This window comes from Jaculus jaculus, chromosome 9, assembly GCF_020740685.1.
Source record: "Jaculus jaculus isolate mJacJac1 chromosome 9, mJacJac1.mat.Y.cur, whole genome shotgun sequence".
Classification (NCBI taxonomy): Eukaryota; Metazoa; Chordata; class Mammalia; order Rodentia; family Dipodidae; genus Jaculus; species Jaculus jaculus.
Genome location: NC_059110.1, coordinates 138,470,682 through 138,491,237, shown reverse-complemented (window position 1 = coordinate 138,491,237; position 20,556 = coordinate 138,470,682). Strand labels below are relative to the sequence as shown.

At 48.3% G+C, this 20,556-nt stretch overlaps 2 protein-coding genes and 1 non-coding gene across 8 annotated transcripts in view; 2 read left to right on the top strand and 1 right to left on the bottom strand.

The window, feature by feature from the left end:
• The window catches only part of Narf (nuclear prelamin A recognition factor), a 29,720-nt gene extending 18,946 nt beyond the window's left edge, over positions 1–10,774 (bottom strand). Inside the window, exons 1-3 of one of the 2 annotated variants that reach the window (XM_004655033.2) lie at positions 10,279–10,774; positions 9,067–9,147; positions 2,918–3,061 (exon numbers count right to left, since the gene is read on the bottom strand). In XM_004655033.2, the coding sequence (XP_004655090.2) occupies positions 2,918–3,061; positions 9,067–9,147; positions 10,279–10,305 (252 nt within the window). In that variant the 5' untranslated portion in view covers positions 10,306–10,774. The remainder of the gene's footprint in view (positions 1–2,917; positions 3,062–9,066; positions 9,148–10,278) is intronic. The other variant, XM_045158182.1, reaches the window with a different exon arrangement.
• Positions 5,315–5,421, top strand: LOC123463697. Its single transcript, XR_006639087.1, has one exon. It is a non-coding gene; the product is annotated as a U6 spliceosomal RNA (small nuclear RNA).
• LOC101597484 (cytochrome b-245 chaperone 1) lies at positions 10,538–20,095 on the top strand. 5 transcript variants are annotated; one of them, XM_045158183.1, is made up of 7 exons: positions 10,549–10,859; positions 13,705–13,825; positions 16,008–16,049; positions 16,440–16,513; positions 17,205–17,301; positions 18,515–18,659; positions 19,013–20,095. In XM_045158183.1, the coding sequence occupies exons 1-7, from the start codon at positions 10,797–10,799 to the stop codon at positions 19,131–19,133; spliced, it is 663 nt and encodes a 220-aa protein (XP_045014118.1). In that variant the 5' UTR covers positions 10,549–10,796; the 3' UTR covers positions 19,134–20,095. The 5 variants fall into 5 exon arrangements, with proteins under 5 accessions (XP_045014119.1, XP_045014118.1, XP_045014121.1 ...); XM_045158186.1 differs by having other exon boundaries at positions 10,751–10,806; XM_045158185.1 differs by lacking the exon at positions 10,549–10,859 and adding an exon at positions 12,867–13,120.
• The last annotated feature ends 461 nt before the right edge of the window (positions 20,096–20,556 follow it).

Here is a 20,556-nt window from a genome sequence, read left to right as displayed (position 1 = left end):
ACATTACCCTTCACAACTCCACTCTCCATCATATCACCTCCCTCTCTCAATCAGTCTCTCTTTTATTTTGATGTCATGATCTTTTCCTCCTACTATGATGGTCTTGTGTAAGTAGTGTCAGACACTATGATGTCATAGATATCCAGGCCATTTTGTGTCTGGAGAAGCACATTGTAAGGAGTCCTACACTTCCTTTGGTTCTGACATTCTTTCTGCCACCTCTTCTGCAATGTACCCTGAGCCTTGGAAGGTGTGATTGAGATATTTCAGTGCTGAGCACTCCTCTGTCACTTTTTAAAAAAATATTTATTTATTTGACAGAGAAAAATAGGGAGAGACAGACAAAGAGAGTGAATAGGTGCGTCAGGGCCTCCAACCACTGCAAACTAACTCCAGATGCATGTGGCCCTTATGTGGGTCCTGGAGAGTCGAACCAGGATCCTTTGGCTTTGTAAGAAATCACCTTAACCACTAAGCCATCTCTCCAGCCCTCCTCTGTCACTTATTCTCAGCACCATGGTCCCTTCTGAGTCACCCCAAGGCCACTGCCATCTGAAAAGAGAAGCTTCTCTAATCAAAAGTGAGAGTAGCATTAATATATGTATATGAACATTAACAGAAGTGCTTACTGGGCAGTTTGGTCAGCATAGTATATACATTTAGCCAGATACCAGCAGACTTTATATCCCTGGGCTCATGACAATCCTTTTTGTAGGTTTTCAGTATCAGGGATGTATTCCCTCCCATGGAGTGGACTTCCAGTCCAATTAGAGTGGTTGGTTCCCCCATAACAGACATGCCACTATTGTACCCGTTGGCTCATTTGGCCTGGCTGATCAAATTTAAGGCTTGCAGTGTCCACTGTTGAGTATCTCCACTGGTGATTCCTTTCTCTCCCATTGAACTGCATGCAGCATAGCTTTTTTCTAGTTTTCTTTCAGCCGGTCTACATGGAGGTGGTTTTCAGGTCAGCTCCAGCAGGAGTTCTCAGTGGCCTTGCAGTCCAAGTATATGGAGTCTTCAGCAAAAGGGTCTTACCATCCATTTCTGGTGGGAAACCAAGAGCCTCAGCAATGGCCTACAATGTTTTGGGGTTTGATTGTTTTTTTGAGACATAATCTCATGATAGAATTTTTTTTTTTTTTTTGAGGTAGTGTCTCACTCTAGCCCAGGCTATCCTGGAACTCTCTCTGGAACTCCCCAGGCTGGTCTCAAACTCACAGCAATCCTCTTACCTCTGCCTCCCATGTTCTGGGATCAAAGGCGTGCACCACCACAACAGGCTAGATTTTTGCTGTTGTTGTTTGTTTTGAGGCAGGGTCTCTAGCCCATGCTGACCTGGAATGTAATTTCAGGGTGGCCTCGAACTCAGTGACCCACTTACCTCTTTTTCTTCTTGAATGCTGGGGTTAAAGACATGTGCCACCAAGTCTGGCCTTTTTTTTTTTTTTTTTTTTTTGAGAGAAAGAGAGAGAGAAAGAGGGAGAGAATAAGAATAGGCTCATTAGAGCCTCCAACCTCTACAAATGAACTGCAGATGCATGTGCTACCTTGTGCATTTGGCTTACACGGATCTTGGGGAATCAAACCTGGGTCCTTTGGCTTTGCAGGCAAGCACCTTAACCACTAAACAGTCTCTCCAGCTTTTTTTTTTTTTTTTTTTTTTTTTTTCAATTTTCCAAGGCAGGGTCTAGCTCTTGCCCAGGCTGACCTGGAATTCACTATGTAGTCTCAGGGTGATCTCGAACTCATGGTGATCCTCCTACCTCTGCCTCCTGAGTGCTGGGATTAAAGGCGTGTACCACTGTGGTGGTTTGACTCAGGTGTCCCCCATAAACTTAGGTGTTCTGAATGCTAGGCTCCCAGCTGATGAAGATTTGGAAATTGACACCTCTTGGTTATGTGTTGTTGGGCATGGGCTTATGAATATATAGCCAGTTTCCCCTTGCCAGTGTTTGGCACACTCTTCTGTTGTCCATCGTATGCTGGCCAGGGGTGATGTCCACCTCTGTTAATGCCATCATCTTCCCTGCCATCATGGAGCATCCCCTCGAGTCTGTAAGCTAAACTAAACCCTTTTCCCCCCAGAAGCTGCCAGCAATGTAAACCTGACTGCATTAGTCACCATGCCCACCCCCCCTTTTTTTTTTTTGAGGTACAGTCTCACTCGTGCCCAGGCTGACCTGGAATTCACTATGTAGTCTCACGGTGCCTTTGAACTCATCATGGTGATCCTCCTACCTCTGCCTCCCAAGTGTTGGGATTGAAGGCATGCACTATGACTCTCAGCAAGGCTTCTACTTTTTTTTTTTTAATTTTGTTTATTTATTTGAGAGTGACAGAGAGAGAATGGGTGTGCCAGGGTCTCCAGCCACTGCAAACGAACTCCAGACGCGTGAGCCACCTTGTGCATCTGGCTAACATGGGTCCTGAGGAATCAAGCCTCTAACCGGGGTCCTTAGGCTTCACAGGCAAGCACTTAACCACTAAGCCATCTCTCCAGCCCGAGGCTTCTACTTTTTGAGAACAGGATTCAACCAATCATCATCTGCCACCCTCAGGCCAGATCCCTAGGCATATGATGGGCAAATGCCCTGGATTTCCTAATTTATCATTCATTTTGTATACTGAGGATTAAATCTAGTACTTTATTCAATGTGGGCAAGTGCTCTAACACTACCTAACATTGAACCTAATAGTAGCCATCATTCACTAATTCATTCATAGACAGGACCTTAAGTTGTTCAAGCTCGTTATTCATCTCTCTATCCATCCACCCATTCATTCATTCATTTCATTAATAGATAAGGCCTTGTTAACTTGTCCAAGCTAGCTTTGAACTTGCAACCCTTTTGCCCCAGCTTCCCAAGTAGCTGGGATTAGAGGCTTATGTCATCAGTTCCAGCTGACACCATACCTTATTAAGATTCAGGACACGAACGAAATCCTTGGCACTCTGCTGGGAAAGCTGGACCCCTTCCTCCATAGTTACACAGCTCTCACATGCCAGGCAGTCACTCAGAAATATCTTCGCATCTGCCAACTTATAGAATTCTTCCTTCTATGAACGAAAATTGTGTTAATGTTGCTTTAAGTAAAAAAACAACAACAACAAAAAAAAAAAATGAAAGAAAAAAAAAGAAAAATTCTTTGCATGTGTGTGTGTGCATGCCCGAGGTTCTTCCTATAGCAAATGAATGTCCATCTGGCCTTACATGAGAGGCTGGGGAATTGAACATGGTTCAGCAGGCTTTGCAAGTTAAGTTTCTACCTGTTAGTGCAGGAGGGACCTCAACCCACCAGGTCTGAGTTACAGATGCTCATACCTGCCACACCCCCATGTCAATAAAGAGGTACTGCAGAGGTAGGAGGACTGTTGTAAGTTCAAGGCCACCCTGAGTCTACATACTGAATCCGGGTTAGCTCAGGCTAGAGTGAGTCCCAACCTCAAAAGAGTAAAAAAGTATAGATTAATTGACATAAAAATGGCTGGGCGTGGTGGCACATGCCTTTAATCCTAGCTCCCAGAAGGCAGAGATAGGAGGATCACTGTGAGTTCGAGGCCATCCTAAGACTACATGAATTCAGGTTGGGCTAGAGTGGAATCCTGCCTCGAAAAAACAAAGCAAGCAAACAAACAAACCCCTCAGCAGGCAGTATTCCCACAGATAGGACATCCTGATACCTGTTCTCAGTGTCCTCTACCACCTACTGTCAATGTGCTCACCCTTTGTGGTGGTTTGAGTCAGGTGTCCCCCATAAACTTAGATGCTCTGAATGTTAGGTTCCCAGCTGATGGAGGTATGGGAATTAATGCCTCCTGGAAGGAGTGTATTGTTGTAGGTGGGCTTATGGGTGTTATAGCCAGTTTCCCCTTGCCAGTGTCTGGCACACTCTCCTATTGCTGTTGTCCACTTGATGCTGGCTAAGGAGTGATGTCCACCCTCTGCTCATGTCATTTTCCCTGCTATCATGGAGCTTCCCCCTCAAGCCTGTAAGCCAAGATAAACCTATTTTTCCCACAAGCTGCTATTGGTTGGGTGATTTCTACTAGCAATGAGAACCTGACTGCAGCATCCCTCTTCAGTGAGCTGAAAGGACAGTTTTTTATGTCTCTTCTGCTCCCCAGAACCTCTAAGAGCACCAAAAGATGCGCTGGGTTAGGGATGTAGCTGAGTAGTAGAGCTTGAGTAGCAAGCACCAGACCCTAGGTTCAATCCCTAATGGCAAAAGAAAGATGTTAAGTGGGTGTGGTGGCCCATGCCTTTAATCCCAGCACTAGGGAGGCAGAGGTAGGATTACTGTGAGTTCAAGGCCACCCTGAGACTATGTAGGGAATTCCAGGTCAGCTTGGGTTAGAGTGAGACTCTTACCTCGAAAATAAAAAAATAATAAAATAAAGAAAAAAAGATGCTCAGGGGCTGGAGAGATGGCTTAGCGGTTAAGCGCTTGCCTGTGAAGCCTAAGGACCCCGGTTCGAGGCTCGGTTCCCCAGGTCCCATGTTAGCCAGATGCACAAGGGGGCGCACGCGTCTGGAGTTCGTTTGCAGTGGCTGGAAGCCCTGGCGCGCCCATTCTCTCTCTCTCCCTCTATCTGTCTTTCCCTCTGTGTCTGTCGCTCTCAAATAAATAAATAAAAATAAAAATAAAAAAGATGCTCAGTAATTATGCAGCAGGGAAAAATGAAAACAGTGAAGCCAGCCAGAATCATTTCAGCCAATTACAGAGGCTTTGGATAAGTTGGTGCAGTTTATCCTATTTTGTTGCTGTAGTTTCTAACTTGTGATCCTCTTGCTACAACCTTCTATGTTCTGGTAGTATAGTTGTTTTGTGACAAGGTCTTGCTATGTAGCCCAAGATGGCCTTGAATTCACAGCAATCCTTCTCCCTAAGCCTTCTGAGTGCTGGGATTATAGGTATGCATCAGCATATCCACCTTAGTATTTTCTTGAAAACATGGTAGGGCTGAGGATATGGTTCAGTGGTTGAGGGTGTTTGCTTCCAGTGGCCTGAATTTGATTCCTCACATAAAGCCAGGTGTAGAATGGTGGTGCATGCATCTAGAGTTTGGTTGCAGTGGCAGGAGGCCCTGGAGCACCCTCTCTCTAAAACACGCATGCATGCATGCACACAAATAAAGATCTTTTTTTTAGAAAATAATAAGTCAGGTGTAGTGGCGTGTACCTTTAATCCCAGCACTAAGGAGGGAAAATTAGGACTGCTGTGAGTTTGAGGCTAGCCTGGGACTACAGAGCAAGTTCCAGGTCAGCCTGGCCTAGAGTAAGACCCTATCTCAAAAAAAATAAATAAAACAGTGCTCGCTTTAGCAGCACATATACTAAAATTGCAATGATACAGAGAAGATTAGCATGGCCCCTGCACAAGGATGACATACAAATTCATGAAGCGTTCCATATTTTTTAAATTTTTATTTATTTATTTGAGAGAGGGAAAGAGGCAGAGAGAGAAAGAGAGAGAGAGACAGAGAGAGAAGAGAAAATGGGTGTGCCAGGGCTTCTAGCCATTGCCAACAAACTCCAGATGCATGCACCACCTTGTGCATCTAGCTTATGTGGGTATTGGGGAATTGAACCAAAGTCCTTTGGTTTTGTAGGCAAATGCCTTAGCTGCTAAGTCATCTCTCCAGCCCCATATTCCATATTTTTAATAAATTTACTGTAATTTAAAAAAGGGGGCGCTGGGTGTGGTGACACACACCTTTGATCCCAGCACTTGGGAGGCAGAGGTAGGAGGATCACTGTGAGTCTGAGGCCACCCTGAGACTACATAGTGAATTCCAGGTCAGCCTGAGCTAGAGTGAGACCTACCTCAAAAAATCAAACAAAAAAGGTAAAATATGGTTTGTGTAGCTGGGCTAGAGTGAAACCCTACCTCGAAAAACCAAAAAAAAAAAAAAAAAAAAGAGGTTCATGAGATGTAACTCAGTGGTAGAATACTTGCGTGACATGTGCAAGGTCCTGGCTTCAACCCCTAGCACTGTCAAAGCACAAATAAGAACAGGGCTTGGGGCTGGAGAGATGGATCAGTGGTTAAAGGGGTTTGCTTGCAAAGCCAGATGGCTCAGTTTCAATTCCCCGTTACCCACGTCAAGCTAGCTGCACAAAATGGTGAAGTATTGGTTTATTTGCAGTGGCAAGAGGCCCTGCTCTTTCTCATTCTGTCTTCTCTGATTGTAAACAAATATTTTAAAAAATGGCTTAACAGGAGATAGCTCTGTGTCCTTCCTTCCATGGCACACTCTTAACAAGAGCGGCTTAGGCTATAGCCTCTGTGCAGTCTGTTCACTTGGATCTGACTCAGTCCTATGAGATCCTGTGGAGTTCAACTGAAAATTCTACCTGTATCACTCCTGCAGACAAACCCATCAGGTGCCCATAACTGCCCTGGTAACAACAATCTTCCTGCAGGTTTCAGGGTCCAGGCCGTTTTCCTTCCCACCCCTCACCTTCCCTGCTTTTTCCTGACTCCTACTTGCCACAGACTCTGTAGAAACCCTCTGCCTTTTATCTAGCACATCAGCCTCAACATTCCCAGAGAAGTCTCCAAGACCTGTCACTTCCAACTGCAGATACCACCTGATACCCAAGCTTTCCCTGCATCTTCTCTACTAGTTTGACTGGCTAGTCAGACCCTACAGAAGCTGCCTCCTAAGTGGCTTCCATCGATTCTTTTCCAGCTTTGCTTTGTAACCTACATTAAACACACACTGGAGGTTTTCCCATTGCCCTAGGAGACTGCACTGCCCCTTCTTAGTCACTGTTCATATGCTCACAAGCCTTGTGTGTGTCAGCACCATCCCAATGTCCCACCTTGAATCCTTACTATCAGAAGCTAGTTCACCAAGATCTCCCAGGCATCAGCCTAAAAGAATGTCCATTGCTCTGCTGTCAGAATGCCTGCTTAAGTTGTGATAAGCTTATCTCACACTCACCAGATCCCCAGAAGGCAGTTACCCAACACCACTGATAAGGAACAAGGCCTAAAAATGGTTGTGTTTTTGTTTTTTTGGAGACTGTGTTTCTCTTAAGTAGCCCAGACAGTCCTCAAGTTATTGACCATCTATTTCCCAAGCTGGGGCTAGGCTTCTGTCCAAGCTACATAGGGCAGGCACTGGCCCCAACTGTCCCACGGTTCCAGGTGCTGCTGTCTCTCTGCCTGGTGGCCCAAGTACAAGCACTGGTCTCATGCCCTGCTACTCATCAAGATTTAGTCTCCAAAGCATAGCACTGGCACACAGCGGAACCACAATAGTGCCCATCAGGTGAAACAACACATGAGAACTATTAAACCAAAGAGAAAAACCTGTCACCTGCTACTCCCCCACCAGTAATTCTCCACTTACAAAAATCAGTTGCGCACATGCGTATGTGCTGCTAGTGACTAAGCACAGAATTTTGGGTACACATTCTATCAGTGACCTACATGCTCTGCCCTTAACTGTTTTGTTGTTGTTGTTATTTATTTATTTACTTGAGAACAGCAGAGAGAGATATGGATGCGCCAGGGCTTCCAGCCACTGCAAACGAACTCCAAACGCTGTGCCCCCTTGTGCATCTGGCTAACGTGGGTCCTGGGAAACCGAGTCTCGAACAGGGGTTCTTAGGCTTCACAGGCAAGCACTTAACCACTAAACCATCTCTCCAGCCCACTGTCATTGTTTTCTTGAGGTAGGTCTCACTCTAGCCCAGGCTGACCTGGAATACACTATGTAGTCTCAGGGTAGCCTAGGACTCATGGCAATCCTCCTCCCTCTGCCTCCTGAGTGCTGGGATTAAAGGTGTGAGCCACCACAACTGGCTCTGTTTTATTTTTTTTTAAGATTTATTTTTCTTTCTTTCTTTCTTTATTCATTAGAGACAGGAGGGAGGAGATAGTGAGAATGGGTGTGCCAGGGCCTCTAGCCACTGCAAACAAACTCCAGACGCATGCACCACTATGTGCATCTACCTGGAAAATTGAAGCGAGGCTCTTAGGCTTCGCAGGCAGGCGTCTTAACTGCTAAGCCATTTTTCCAGCCCCCCTTTTGGTAATTTGAGAGAAAGAATGAGAATGGGCATGCCAGGGCCTCTAGCCACTGCAAACGAACTCCAGATGCATGTGCCACCTTGTGCATCTGGCTTACATGGGTACTGGTGATTTGAACCTGGGACCTTAGGCTTTGCAGACAAGCACTTTAACTGCTAAACCATCTTTGTTGGGATTACAGCCATGTCCAGTTTTAGCATTTTCTTTTTTTTTGTGCTTGTATTTGCCTGTAGTATGTGTGGTATATGCACATGTGTGTGCAGATGTGGTGCCTTCTGTACACACCACGGGAGTCCAGAGGAGAATGTCAGTTGTCCCCTACCATTAACAACCCACCTGTTTTTCCTTGAGAAGGAGTCTCTCAATGACCCTTCAACCTCCAATTTGTCTGGAGCCCAGTGATTCTCCATTCTCTGCTCCCATTGGACTGGGGTTACAGACATGCATGGCCACATTTAACTGTTAACTTGGGTGGAGGGAGTGGTCAAACTTGGGTGGTCTCAGGCCCCCTCGACTGTGCAGGAAGCATACTTAAATGCTGAGCCATCTCGCCAGCTCTGGTTTCAGCATTATGTAAGGGAAGAGTGACCTTAACCTCCTCCCTTACATCCTCTGAATCTGGGATACAACCTTTTTGAAAAGCCTATTCAGAACATGAATTGAAACAGCAAGTATAAAGCCTAGCTCAGAGTATGTAACAAACACAAACCATAACCCTAGCTAAAACAAGTACTGAATCGGAGCAACAGCCATTTACACAGCAAACTTTAAAGAATCATGCAATTTGAGTTATCTTACCAATAGCTATTGCCACATGCTACAGAATGGTGATTTCATTATCTAGCTATTCCTAATTCAGTGTTTCACCTGATGTGTTTGGGAAGACTGGTGGACTGTCCTGTACACAGACCTTAACCCTTTGCTTCACATCATTTCTTTGAACAATGAACTGGATGGAAAAAAACAGCAGTTGCCATTCAACTCATTTTGGCTGTCACAGAAATGAAAAAGTCTACTTGCCTCTCCATTCTTCTGGATGGGGCTTGGCACATCAACTGACACATTCTCTTGGTCATCAGTTTTTGTTTTTTTACTACATTCCTAAAAAAAGAAAGAAAGAAAGAAAGAAAGAAAGAAGGAAGGAAAGAAAAGACGGAGAAGCAGCATTGTTAGGGGGGAATTTTTTTTTTCCGACGTAGGGTCTCACTCTATCACTCTAGGCTGACCTGGAACTCAACTCCATAGCCCCTGACTGGCCTCAAACTCAAAGCAATCTTCCTGCCTCAGCCTCAAGAGTGCTAGGATTAAAGACATACACCACCATTGTGCCAGGCATTTTTGTTTTGAGACAGAGTCTTAGCAAGCTGCAATATGTTCCTGAATTCATGACCCTCTTACCTCAGTCTTGCCAAGTGTTGAGAGGTATGTTCCACCACATCTAGCCAGGAACATGTATTATTCTCTGTTACAAAAATTATACTAACCTTACTTCTAGAAATCTTTTCTAAAAAAAATAAAAACCCATACTTAAAGTTACACACCACACACACAGGAATTAAAACCAGAAAGCAATGTGGCCCTAATGAATATAATTTACCCAGATACGGGCATAAAGGCAGCTATGAAAGAGAATGATCAAAGATCACATCTGGAGCCCAGTGCATGCCTTTAATCCCAGCATTCGGGAGGCAGAAGTAGGAGGATCGCTGTGAGTTCGAGGCCACCCTGAGACTACATAGTGAATTCCAGGTCAGCCTGGGATAGAGCGAGATCCTACCTCAACAAAACAAAACAAAACAAACAAAAGCAATCTAACACATCTCTACACACGCACTGCCACAATGTGGAAGGAAGTGTAGCCGGCTACAATTACAGCGCTCACCAAGGTGGACAGCAGAGCCTACCCTGGCTTCCCTGACCTCTTGTTTTCACTGTATCTGTAAAGCATGCGACTTTATGAAACGAGTAAGAACTCTGTGCCCAATGCATCATCCCATCAATCTCTAGCAGAGGCCAGCACAGGTGCCGGGAGCAAGCCCAAGCAGTGGCCCCAGGTGATCGGCTTCCGCCGTGAGTCTCGCTGTGCGCTCGTCCGCAGCGCCCAACAGCCTGTTGGCCACGGGTCCTCTGCTGGCAGAAGACTGCCAGAGGCAGACACAGGTCCAACAGCCCAGGATCCGCACCCGGCCGACAGGGCCCCAGCCCAACTCGCTCCCGCCGGCCACAACCGACCTTCCGCGTACAGTGCTCACACTTCATCTGGAGCGCGTCTGGAGCGAGAACCGGGCACCTGGGATCGGCAGAGTCCGCAGACGCGAGCACCGCTGACAGACTGCCGCCCGCCGGCCTTTGTTGTCTTCGTTCGGGCGTGGCCCCACCCAACGCCTGAGGACAACCAGTGAGAATGCGCACACACCCCAGGACCAGTAAGAGCTTTGCGATCTTCCGACTGAAAGGGGCGGGCCCAGTCCTGGAGCCAATCAGAGAGTGGGGGTATGGCTTCTCCCCAGTTCGGAGCCTCTACTTCTCGGGCCTGGCTTTCCCGTTGGCTTGCCGCGGGCTTGCTGGGCTTACAAGGGCGCAGACCTCGCGGAGGAGACCGAACTGTGGCACTTCCAGGGCTCCCAGCTCTGACAGCCCACTCGGTCAGGTCGGCATGGAACGCTCGCCTCCCCTGCGACTTTTTGAAGGAGCCATTAGCGCCGCCCTGTCTCCGCCATGACCACGCAGAAGTCTGTCACGTAGGCCGGATGAGCAGAAGTGCGCACGCGCCGCGTTGTCCGGCTGCCCTGTGCTTGAGGGGAAGGCTGGAGGTGACTGCTTCAAGGGGATAGATTTCCAAACTTGCTTTCCAAAGCTAAGAAACAGCCGGTGTGGTGATGGACGTCTTTAATCCCATTTATTTATATTATATTATTTTTTAGTTTTTCGAGGTAGGGCCTCACTCTTAGGCTGACCTGGAATTCACTATGTAGTCTCAGGATGGCCTCGAACTAATGGCAATCCTCCTACCTCTGCCTCCCAAGTGCTGGGATTAAATGTGCGCGCCACCATGCCGGCTTTTTTTTTTTTTTTTGGTGGGGGGGAGCAGCTAGATATGAGAGAAGGGCACAGTAGGGCTTCCGGCCACTGCAAAAGAACTCCAGATAGGTGCGCTACCTTGTGTATCTGGTTTACGTGGATACTGGGGAATCGAACCTAGGTCCTTAGGCTTCACATGTAAGGATCTTAACTGCTAAGCCATTTCTCCAGCCCTAAAACAAAAGGTCTATCTAGCTCTAGCCCAAGCTGATCTGGAATTCTCTATGTAGTCTCAGGGTGGACTCGAATTTAACTGTGATCCTCTTACCTCTGCCTCTTTAGTGCTGGGCTTAAAGGTGTGCACCACCACACTTGGCCCTAATTTTTTTTTTTAAATATGTATTTATTAGAGAGGCAGAGAGAATGGGCATGCCAAGGCCTCTGGCCACTGCAAATGAACCACCTTATGCATCTGGCTTTATGTGGGTATCAGGGAATTGAACCTGGGTCCTTTGGCTTTGTAAGCCCCTTGTTCTTTTTAAATATTTATTTTTATTTATTTGCAAGCAGAGAGAAAAGAGGAGAGAGAGAGAGGGAAAGGGGGAAAATGGGTTCGCCTGATCCTCCAGCTGCTGCAAACTCCAGATGCATGCACCACTACATTTGGCTTTATGTGGCTACTGAGGAATTGAACCAAGGTCATTAGGGTTTGCAGGCAAGCACCTTAAACCCTAAGCTATCTCTCCAGCCATTTTTTTTTAAATTTAATTAATTTATTTGCAAGCAGAGAGAGAGAGAGAGACAGACAAAATGGGCACACCAGGGCCTCTAACCACTGCAAATGAAGTCCAGGCGCATGCACCCCCTTGTGCATCTCTTTTACGTGGGTACTGGGGAATCAAACCTGGGTCCTTTGGCTTTGCAGGCAAGCGCCTTAACCCTTAAGGCATATTTCCAGCACTCTGAAGGCTGAAGTAGGAGGATCTCTGTGAATTCGAGCCCACGTTGGAACTATATATAGAGTTGAGTTCCAGGTCAGCCTGAGTTACAGTGAGACCCAGGCTGACTTGGAATTCACTCTGTAGCCTTAAGCTGGCCTCGAACTTACGGCAATCCTCCTATCTCCCCAGTGCTGGACTAAAGCCACATGCCACCATACTCCGTTAGTTAGTTTTGTTCTTTTGGTTATTCAAGGTAGGGTCTCATTCTAGCCCAGGCTGACCTGGAACTCACTATGTAGTCTCAGGGTGGCCTCGAACTCCCGGCTATCCTCCTCCCCCTGCCTCCCGGAGTGCTGGCATTAAAGGCATGCGCCACCACACCCGGTTCGGTTTGTGTTTTGTTGGATTTCAGTCATTCTCGTTTCCCTTATCCTTGGAGGCTGCTTGTCTGATTAATATCTACATGCTGAGTCTGGGATCCACCCGGCAGAGGGCGGCTATAGCCGCGTCCACACGCTGCACCAGCAGCACACCAGAGAGGAATGCATCCCTCTACCTCCTAGAAGTTAAGTTCAAGTGCCAGACCCACTGTTCCCACCTTCCAGGCTGTACCCCGCCAATGGGGATATCAGCGGAAGCCACATACACCGGGCTAGTCAGCGAGCCCTCAAACCCGCCAATGTATAAATAGAAAGGATGAATCCTCGTCTGCCCCGCGAACGTGGAAACAGTAGGGTCGCCACACCCGCCAAGTACGTAACCACTGCATCAACCTTCTCACCCAGGAAGTTTGCGCCCGACCGCGGCCTCCCGGATGTCCGCCAGGCCCCGCCTCCACTCCCGGAAGCCCTAACGGCCGAGACCCATGGGTTCGCGCAGGTGCGCGCCCGGGCGGTCTTCCGGGCTCTAACTGGCTCCTCCCCGCTCGCGTGCGCAAGCGCACTGCGTTTCTAGTCTCTCGGGGGTCTGAGCAGGTGTGCAGCCTCAGCCAGGTCCTTCTGGGAGCTGGTTGTTGCCCGGGAAGGGACCCTCCTTATCCGGCCTCGTTTGGCCTTGGACGCGCGTCCCATTGAGAGCGGAGCCGAGCAAACCAGGCGGTGTTTCGTGTGCACGTGCGTGTCCACACCGGGTGCGTGTACGCACGAGGGCGGGGCGTTTGTGGAACTTGTTGGTCTTGGAGGCGGGTGGGTGGCGAACCGTGTGCTAATGTAGATTTAGTGTCTGAAGCTTGACTGCACCGGGTATCGGAGGTGCCACCCAAAACTAGGGCTTGTGGTTTCAGTGTGCCGGACCTTCTGGTGGTCCATTCACTCCGATGTTTTGGGGCCCTGCTGGCGGGGTCTTGGTGTCAGCAACTGGCAAGGAGCAGAGTTGACCATTGGTCGCGGTGGAGACTCAGTAACGAGGGAGTTATTAGTTCCCTTTCTTGGTGGAAAGAGGAGGTTCTGAAAGTCTGGTCGGGTGCCGCAGCTTGAGGGCTGCTGGGCCATAATGAACCACTTCAATACTAAAGATACCTATCAAGACGAGGGTCGCAGGTCAGAGACACGCCAACAACAGTGCTCGCGCTGAGCTGTGGGGCCCCAATGCCTAGGCTCAGGTGTGAGTGCAAGAGAAATGGGGGCTCTGGTTCTTTGTGCCTGGCTTCCTGTCTGGTCTGGCGAGGGACCTCCTGTTTCATCTTTGTCGTCCGCAGTCTCCTCTGCTGTGCAGTGACGCCCGTGGTCCAGGGATGTACATGCAGGTAGAGGCACGCACCAGCTCCTGCCTACATCTGAAGAGGGCTCCGGGCATCCGCTCCTGGTCCCTGCTTGTGGGTAAGGGTTTCCACATTTCCCCAAAACGATATCTAAAAAAGGATGAAAACAAAAGAAACTTTTTTTTTCCTCACAGGAAACGAGGCAACTGTTTTATTTCCTGTCAAATGTTTCTTGCAGTGCAAGACCTTAGATTAAGGCATGCGTTTCATTAACCGTCAGTGTTCCTTTTCCTCATGAAGCACAGGGCAAGGTAACACTGAGATAGATGTACCTTTTTTTCTTTTTTCTTTTCTGAGGCCACTGTAGTTTCCTTTGTGATGGGTGATTATAGGTTCTTATTTTTCCTCTTCCCTGTCACAATTCCCTTCATAAGTCCACTTAGCCTCCTGACCTCTGTTACTGTCCATCAAAAGGGTCCTGAATCTTCAGGACAGCTGCACTTGTGTTGGGATAGGACACAATCTGATGTGAGGCGCTGGCTGTGACTTTAGCAGCTATGTCTCTGGCCCACCTTTCTGACATACATGCACATGGCCTTGTGTGTTATGCTTTGTGTTGTGTTGTAATTCTGTGCATAGAGTGTTGTTTTCATGGCTCATCACATGCTGTCTTGGTACTATCCACATCAGGGTTCTTTGTGTGCATTTCTCAGTCCACTCCAGTAGTGTCTGGTGAATATCATTAAAAGACAAACCCCATTTTAAAAAATTAAAAAAATTTTTTTTTGTTTTGTTTCTCGAGGTAGGGTCTCACTCTAGCCTAGGCTGACCTGGAATTCACTATGAAGTTTCAGGGTAGCCTCAAACTCACAGTGATCCTTCTACCTTGGCCTCCCAAGTGCTGGGATTAAAGGTGTGCATCATCATGCCCAGCTAAATTATTTATTTTTGAGAGAGAACTAAGCCATCTCTCCAGCCCCTTAAATTTTTAAAAATTTATTTTCTAGTAGAGAAAGTGTCAGTGACACACCAGGGCCTCTTACCAGTGCATCCTAGCCCCCCCCCGCCCCACCCCATAATCCCCGAGGTAGGGTCCCACTCTGGTCCAGGTCTCTAGATGGCCTCGAACTCATGATGATCCTCCTACCTCTGCCTCCCAAGTGCTGGAATTAAAGGCATGCACCACCACGCCCAGCCATCTGGTTTTATGTGGGTACAGGGGAATTGAACCTTTAACTACTGAGCCATCTCCCCAGCTCTGACTAACCACTTTGTTTTTGGTTTTTCAAGGTAGGTTCTCCCCCTAGCCCAGGCTTACCTGGAGTTCACTATGTAGTCTCAGGGTAGCCTCTAACTGATGGCAGTTCTACCTCAGCTGAGATTAAAGGTGTGTATCATCATGCTAGGCCAAACCACATTCATTTGAGAGAGGCAGATACAGAATGGACATGCCAGGGCCTCCAGGCACTGTAAACAAACTCCAGACTTATGGGCCACCTTGTGCATTTGGCTTCATGGGGAATCAAACCTGAGACTTTTGGCTTTGCCGGTAAGCACCTTAACCATTAAGCCTTTTCTGAAGCCCCAAACCACTTTTATAAAATTTTATTTTCTTTTTTTTTTGGGGGGGGGGTGGGATTTTTGAAGTAGGGTCTCGCTGTAGCCCAGACTGACCTGGATTTCACTATGTAGTCTCAGGGTGGTCTTAAACTCACTAAGATCCTTCTACCTCTGTCTCCTGAGCTGGGTTTAAAGGTGTGTGCCACCAAGCTGGGCTCCAAACCACTTTTTTTTTTTTTTTTTGGTTTTACAAGGTAGGGTTCACTCTGGTCCAGGCTGACCTGGAATTAACTATGTAGCCTCAGGGTGGTCTCGAACTCATGATGATCCTTCTACTTCTGCCTCCCAGGTGTTGGGATTAAAGGTGTGTGCCACCACACCCAGCAATGCACTTTTTTTTTTTTTTTTTTGGTTTTTCGAGGTAGGGATTCACACTAGCCCAGGCTGCCCTGGAACTCACTGTGGAGTCTCAGGGTAGCCTTGAACCCACAGCGATCCTACTACCTCTGCCTCCTGAGTGCTGGGATTAAAGGAGTGCGCTACCACGCCCGGCTGCCATGCACATTTTTTGATAAAACTTCTTTGGTGTCTCCCACACTACACACAGTGTTTCTACCCCCTGTGCCCCAGAGCTCTGCCATCGTGCCTTTGGGCAGGCCAGCTGGCTGGAGGCTGTAGCCCTTGGGCGGAGATGGGATTCCCACTGGCTTGATAGCAAAGCACTCCTTCTCTCCCCACAGGAATCTTGTCCACTGGCCTGGCTGCTGCCTACTATAGTGGAGGTAAAGTACATGGCCCCCCTTAACTTCTTCAGGTATTTAGAAAGGAAAACCTTACTGTGAGAGTCAGTGTGTAGCTTTTGGGGAGGCCTCTGTCTCTGTGCCTAGTGTGGGAGGTGACACTGGCCCACATCTTCCATTTAAAATCATCTCATGAAGTAATCTTGGAAGGAGGTTCTTCTGCTTCATGCTTTCTGCCCTTTCTCTGTGACAAGCTTGAGATCTTCCTGCCTCCCATGTGGACTCAGAGCCTGTGTGGCCAGTCATCTTGGCCCCTAAATGCCATTCCTGTCCTCTGACCTGAGCCTGGGGAGACTTGTCTGGGTGAGACCTCCTATTGGCATGTTACCATGGACTTTGTCACTTATGTACTGGTGATCTGTCTGCTTGCAGATAGTCTGGGCTGGAAGCTCTTCTATGTCACAGGCTGTCTATTTGTGGCTGTGCAGAACTTGGAGGACTGGGAGGTAAGGTGATTTTAAGCATTTATTCCAGTACGGAGGCTTCTGTTTAGCTGGGTTCAGAACCTCGTCTTTGCTTTAAACATCCCTAAACTAAGAGCTCCTCATAACTTTTTTTGGCATGCAAGTCTGGAACTACGTAGCCTAGGTTGACCTCAAATTCGATGACGTCTTACCTCAGCCTTCCCATTGCTGTGATTGCAAGCATAAGCCACTACAACCAGCTCACCAAAATTCTTTATTGCTGGGGTTGCTGCAGCTCAGGGAACAAGTCCAACTGTCTCCCTGGGCAAACTCCTTCCCCTGCCCCTAGTGCTTGCAGCTACCTGCTCTGACTTGTGATCTCAGCTTTTTGCCTGACTGCCTCATTGCAACCCTGTACTAGTTTATTTATTTTCCTAGTACTGTCTCTTGAACCTAGGACCTCTTGCATGTTAGGCAGATACTCTACCATTAAGCTTCATCCCCAGACCTGTCTTTCTGTTCTGATACAAAGAAGAGATTGCACTGGCTCCACACCCAGCAGGAGTCCAGTGGGTCAGACACAGAAGCTGGGCTCTGGAGAACAGCCCTGGAGGTTTGGGTTACCATTGAGAAGTTCTGAGTGACCTCTCGTGCATGGGTAGAAATGATGCCACAGTGCACCTGACCCTCTCCCTCGAGGTCTATTGTGTGGTCAGTGCAAATCGGTTTACAGGAAGCCATCTTCAACAAGAGTACCGGTAAAGTCGTTTTGAAGACATTCAGCCTCTACAGGAAGCTGCTGACTCTTCTCAGAGCAGGCCATGACCAAGGTGAGGTGTGGGAGTCAGGGTAAGACACAGTACTCAAAAGCCTGGATGGTTTGGGCCCAAGTCCACCTGTTTAGGAAGTAGAGGTCCCACAGGCATGTCCTGACCTGCAAGGTGAGGTCCAGGGTCTCCTTTGTTCATTAGGACATAGCCTGTCAGAGAAGATGGGAACTTCTTAGCTCCACTCTGGTGGGGTGGAGGTGGTAGCCTGTCAGAGAAGATGGGAACTCCTTAGCTCCACTCTGGTGGGGTGGAGGTGGTGGGAGCTGATTCCAGCGTCAGCATGCTTAGCTCTTTAGGGAGCCATCTTGGTTTCCAGGAACCACCTGACTTGTCCCAAGCCCAGGTTATACACCTGATTCCTGTTAGGTGATTGAGAAGCTGAATGGGTGAAAGCAGCCTGCCTCCTGTACCCCCTTGAATTTGTGAGCCTGGGAGTTGGTTTGGCTGTGGTTAGCAGAAGGTTCTCACTGATGCTCCGCCCTGTGCATCTAGCCCAGCCATTGTCCACTACAAATGTGCAAGCAACCTTATATACATGCAGAAGCCCCTTGGTAGGTTTTTTAACATGGGGTATTAGGCCCAGAGGCTGCAGTTCTTAACCATGTGACACCATAGCACTGCACAGTCCTAAAGGTGACACAGATTGAAAACCAGGTTTGCTTAAAAGTTTGGGTGTTAGTACTACACTGGCCGAGCTTCTCCATTGGCTGTTTGCTGAGAACCAGTACCACAGATGCCCAGCCACAAGGACAGTACCATGTGTAGCAGTGGGGAGAAGTGGAAGGCTCAGTGGGGCAGGGATGTGTTTAAGCTTCTGGTGGCTCTTAGAGAGGTAGGACTTGCTGTCCAGCACCAGAGGTGGGTTCCCTGAGCAGCCGAGGGAGAAGTGGCAGGTCTAGCTTTTAGGTAAAAATGAGCAAAAAAGCACAGCATGAAGATGGCAGCTAAGGCCTAGTGGATAGATCCCTGCTGTGGGACTGCTCAGGACAGCCAGCTTCTGTCCCAGACCTGCAGATGTGACAGGAGTCCCCTGAGCATGTCTTACTTATCCTGAAGGTGCTGTGGGGTCCAGGATATGTAATAGTGAATGCTTTTGCCACCAATACCACTGTGACTCCAAGCAGAGCTAGTGGCCCTCAAGTAACCTGCCCTGCTGCACAGGGGAGATGGGACATGGGGAGGGGAGTGGCTGCTGACCTGCACACCCCTCTAGTGGTGGTCCTGTTGAATGACATCCAAGATGTGAACGTGGAGGAGGAGAAAGTCCGGTACTTTGGGAAGGGCTACATGGTAGTGCTCCGGTTTGCAACAGGCTTCTCCCACCCACTCACCCAGAGTGCAGTCATGGGCCACCGCAGGTAAGAGTGGTGGGGTCCCACTCACAGAATGACGGGGCTGACTCAGTGTCTTAGAGCAGCAGAGGAAGTCAGGTGTTTATAGACATGATATGGGGCTGTGGGAAGGATATGCATGCTTAGGGGCAGGCTGGCTATGGGCAGCTTGGCTACGGCCACCCATAAGGAAAAAATCAGATGGGTCTGAGATCCATCTGATTTTTCTAGTCCTGAGGCCAGGGCTAGAAATAAGTGGGTCCATTTGGGACCTTGGGGCTCCTGTAGGTAGATGGTTGAGGATGAGATAGTGTGAGACCTTTGTAGCTTTTGTGGGATTTTGCCTTTTGTTGAGGTGACCTTCTATCTTGTACTTTCAGTGATGTGGAAGCCATTGCCAGGCTTATCACTAGCTTCCTGGACCTGCACCACCTGGAGAGCCCCTCTGAGAAGTCTCAGAGCAGTGACAGCGAGGCTGATGGCCCTGGAAGTCAGAGCTGATGGCCTGGAATGGCCACTGGTGACCATCTGCTTCTGATGTGTCTCCTGATGATTGGCCAGTCACAAGGATCCAAGCAGATCTTGGGCATCTGCCTGTGGCTCTCCGGGCAGTCCTAGGTTGTACTATTTCCTTTTGCCTGTTTACACTTCTACTCTGCAGACCCCTGGGCTGGACCCTCCTCCATGACCTAAGAAGGCTGCATCTGCGAGGTTGCAGGAGGCAGGGACTATACCATGGATTGCAGGGGCTTAGAAATTAGTGCCTTTCCCAGAATTGAACTATAGCCCTGGCTTGGGCAGCATGACCAGGTCAGGAGACACTCACCCTACACATCTGAATGATGTTGGTCTTTCTTCAGTATGGAGCCAGGGCATGACACCCATACATGTTAGGAGGGCCTGGCCCATCTGTGGATATGGGTGCCAACAAGCACCAGAAATCCTGATGTTTCCTCTTCCTATTGCTTCCCTAGATTGGGAATCTTCAGTAGTCAGAGGCTTCCCTGAGGGCAGCACAGGCTGCTGGGGCAAGGGCAGAACATACAAGTGAGCCTGGTTATTTGGGCTGCAGCACTTTCAGAAGCTTCCTGTCCTGGAGGGTGACAGCATTGGCTGCATGGAATTCAGCATACTGATTGCCCTTCCCAGATAGCTTGTCTGAGTGTCAGAAGAATTGCAGAAGAGCTGTTTTGAATGGGAAGAATCCTCAGGCTCAACCTGGGTAGAAGCCATAGCATCCTGTGGCCTCTGAAGCCCAGGAGCTCCTTTGTAGAAACTAAGCTCCAGCCTCTTGAGCCCTGAAGAACTTTAGAAGATGGACAACTTTTGTAATTCTAGTCCTGAGGAGGCTGAGGCAGGAGGATTAAGAGTTCAATACTAGGGCTGGGGAGATGGCTTAGCAGTTAAAGGTGTTTGCTTGCAAAACCTGATGGCCTGGGTTCATTTCCTCAATCTGTGTAAAGCCAGATGTACGAAGTGTTGCATACATCTGGAGTCCATTTGCAGTGGCAAGAGGCTCCTGATGTACCCATTCCCTCAAAAATAGAGTTCATGCTGGGTGTGGTGGCATATGCCTTTAACCCCAGCACTCAGGAGGCAGAGGTAGGAGGATTGCCATGAGTTTGAGGCCACCCTGATACTCCCTAGTGAATTCCAGGTCAGCCTGGACTAGAGTGAAACCCTACCTCAAAAAAACAAACAAAAAGTTCAATACTTCAATAGAGTTCAATACTTGCCTGGGCCACATAGCAAGACCAGAACAGAAATTGGTGCCAACCACTAACGACCACTGCCTGGTTTCCTGAGTAGATCCAAGTCTCTCCAAGTATGCACTGAGTGCTTAGCTTGACCTGTAGGCCCAAGAGCTATACACCTCTGGTATCCACTCAGTTCTGTGAATCAGTGTCTAGATGAGTTCAAGGCA

What these genes read in the sequence shown, in the direction of transcription:
- LOC101597484 (XM_045158184.1), top strand. Translation starts at nt 10,542, where the DNA reads ATGGCTTCTCCCCAGTTCGGAGCCTCTACTTCTCGGGCCTGGCTTTCC. An exon ending in AGAACTTGGAGGACTGGGAG is followed by an intron (nt 16,514 to 17,204) that starts GTAAGGTGATTT and finishes ATCGGTTTACAG; the next exon opens with GAAGCCATCTTCAACAAGAG. An exon ending in CAGAGCAGGCCATGACCAAG is followed by an intron (nt 17,302 to 19,012) that starts GTGAGGTGTGGG and finishes TTGTACTTTCAG; the next exon opens with TGATGTGGAAGCCATTGCCA.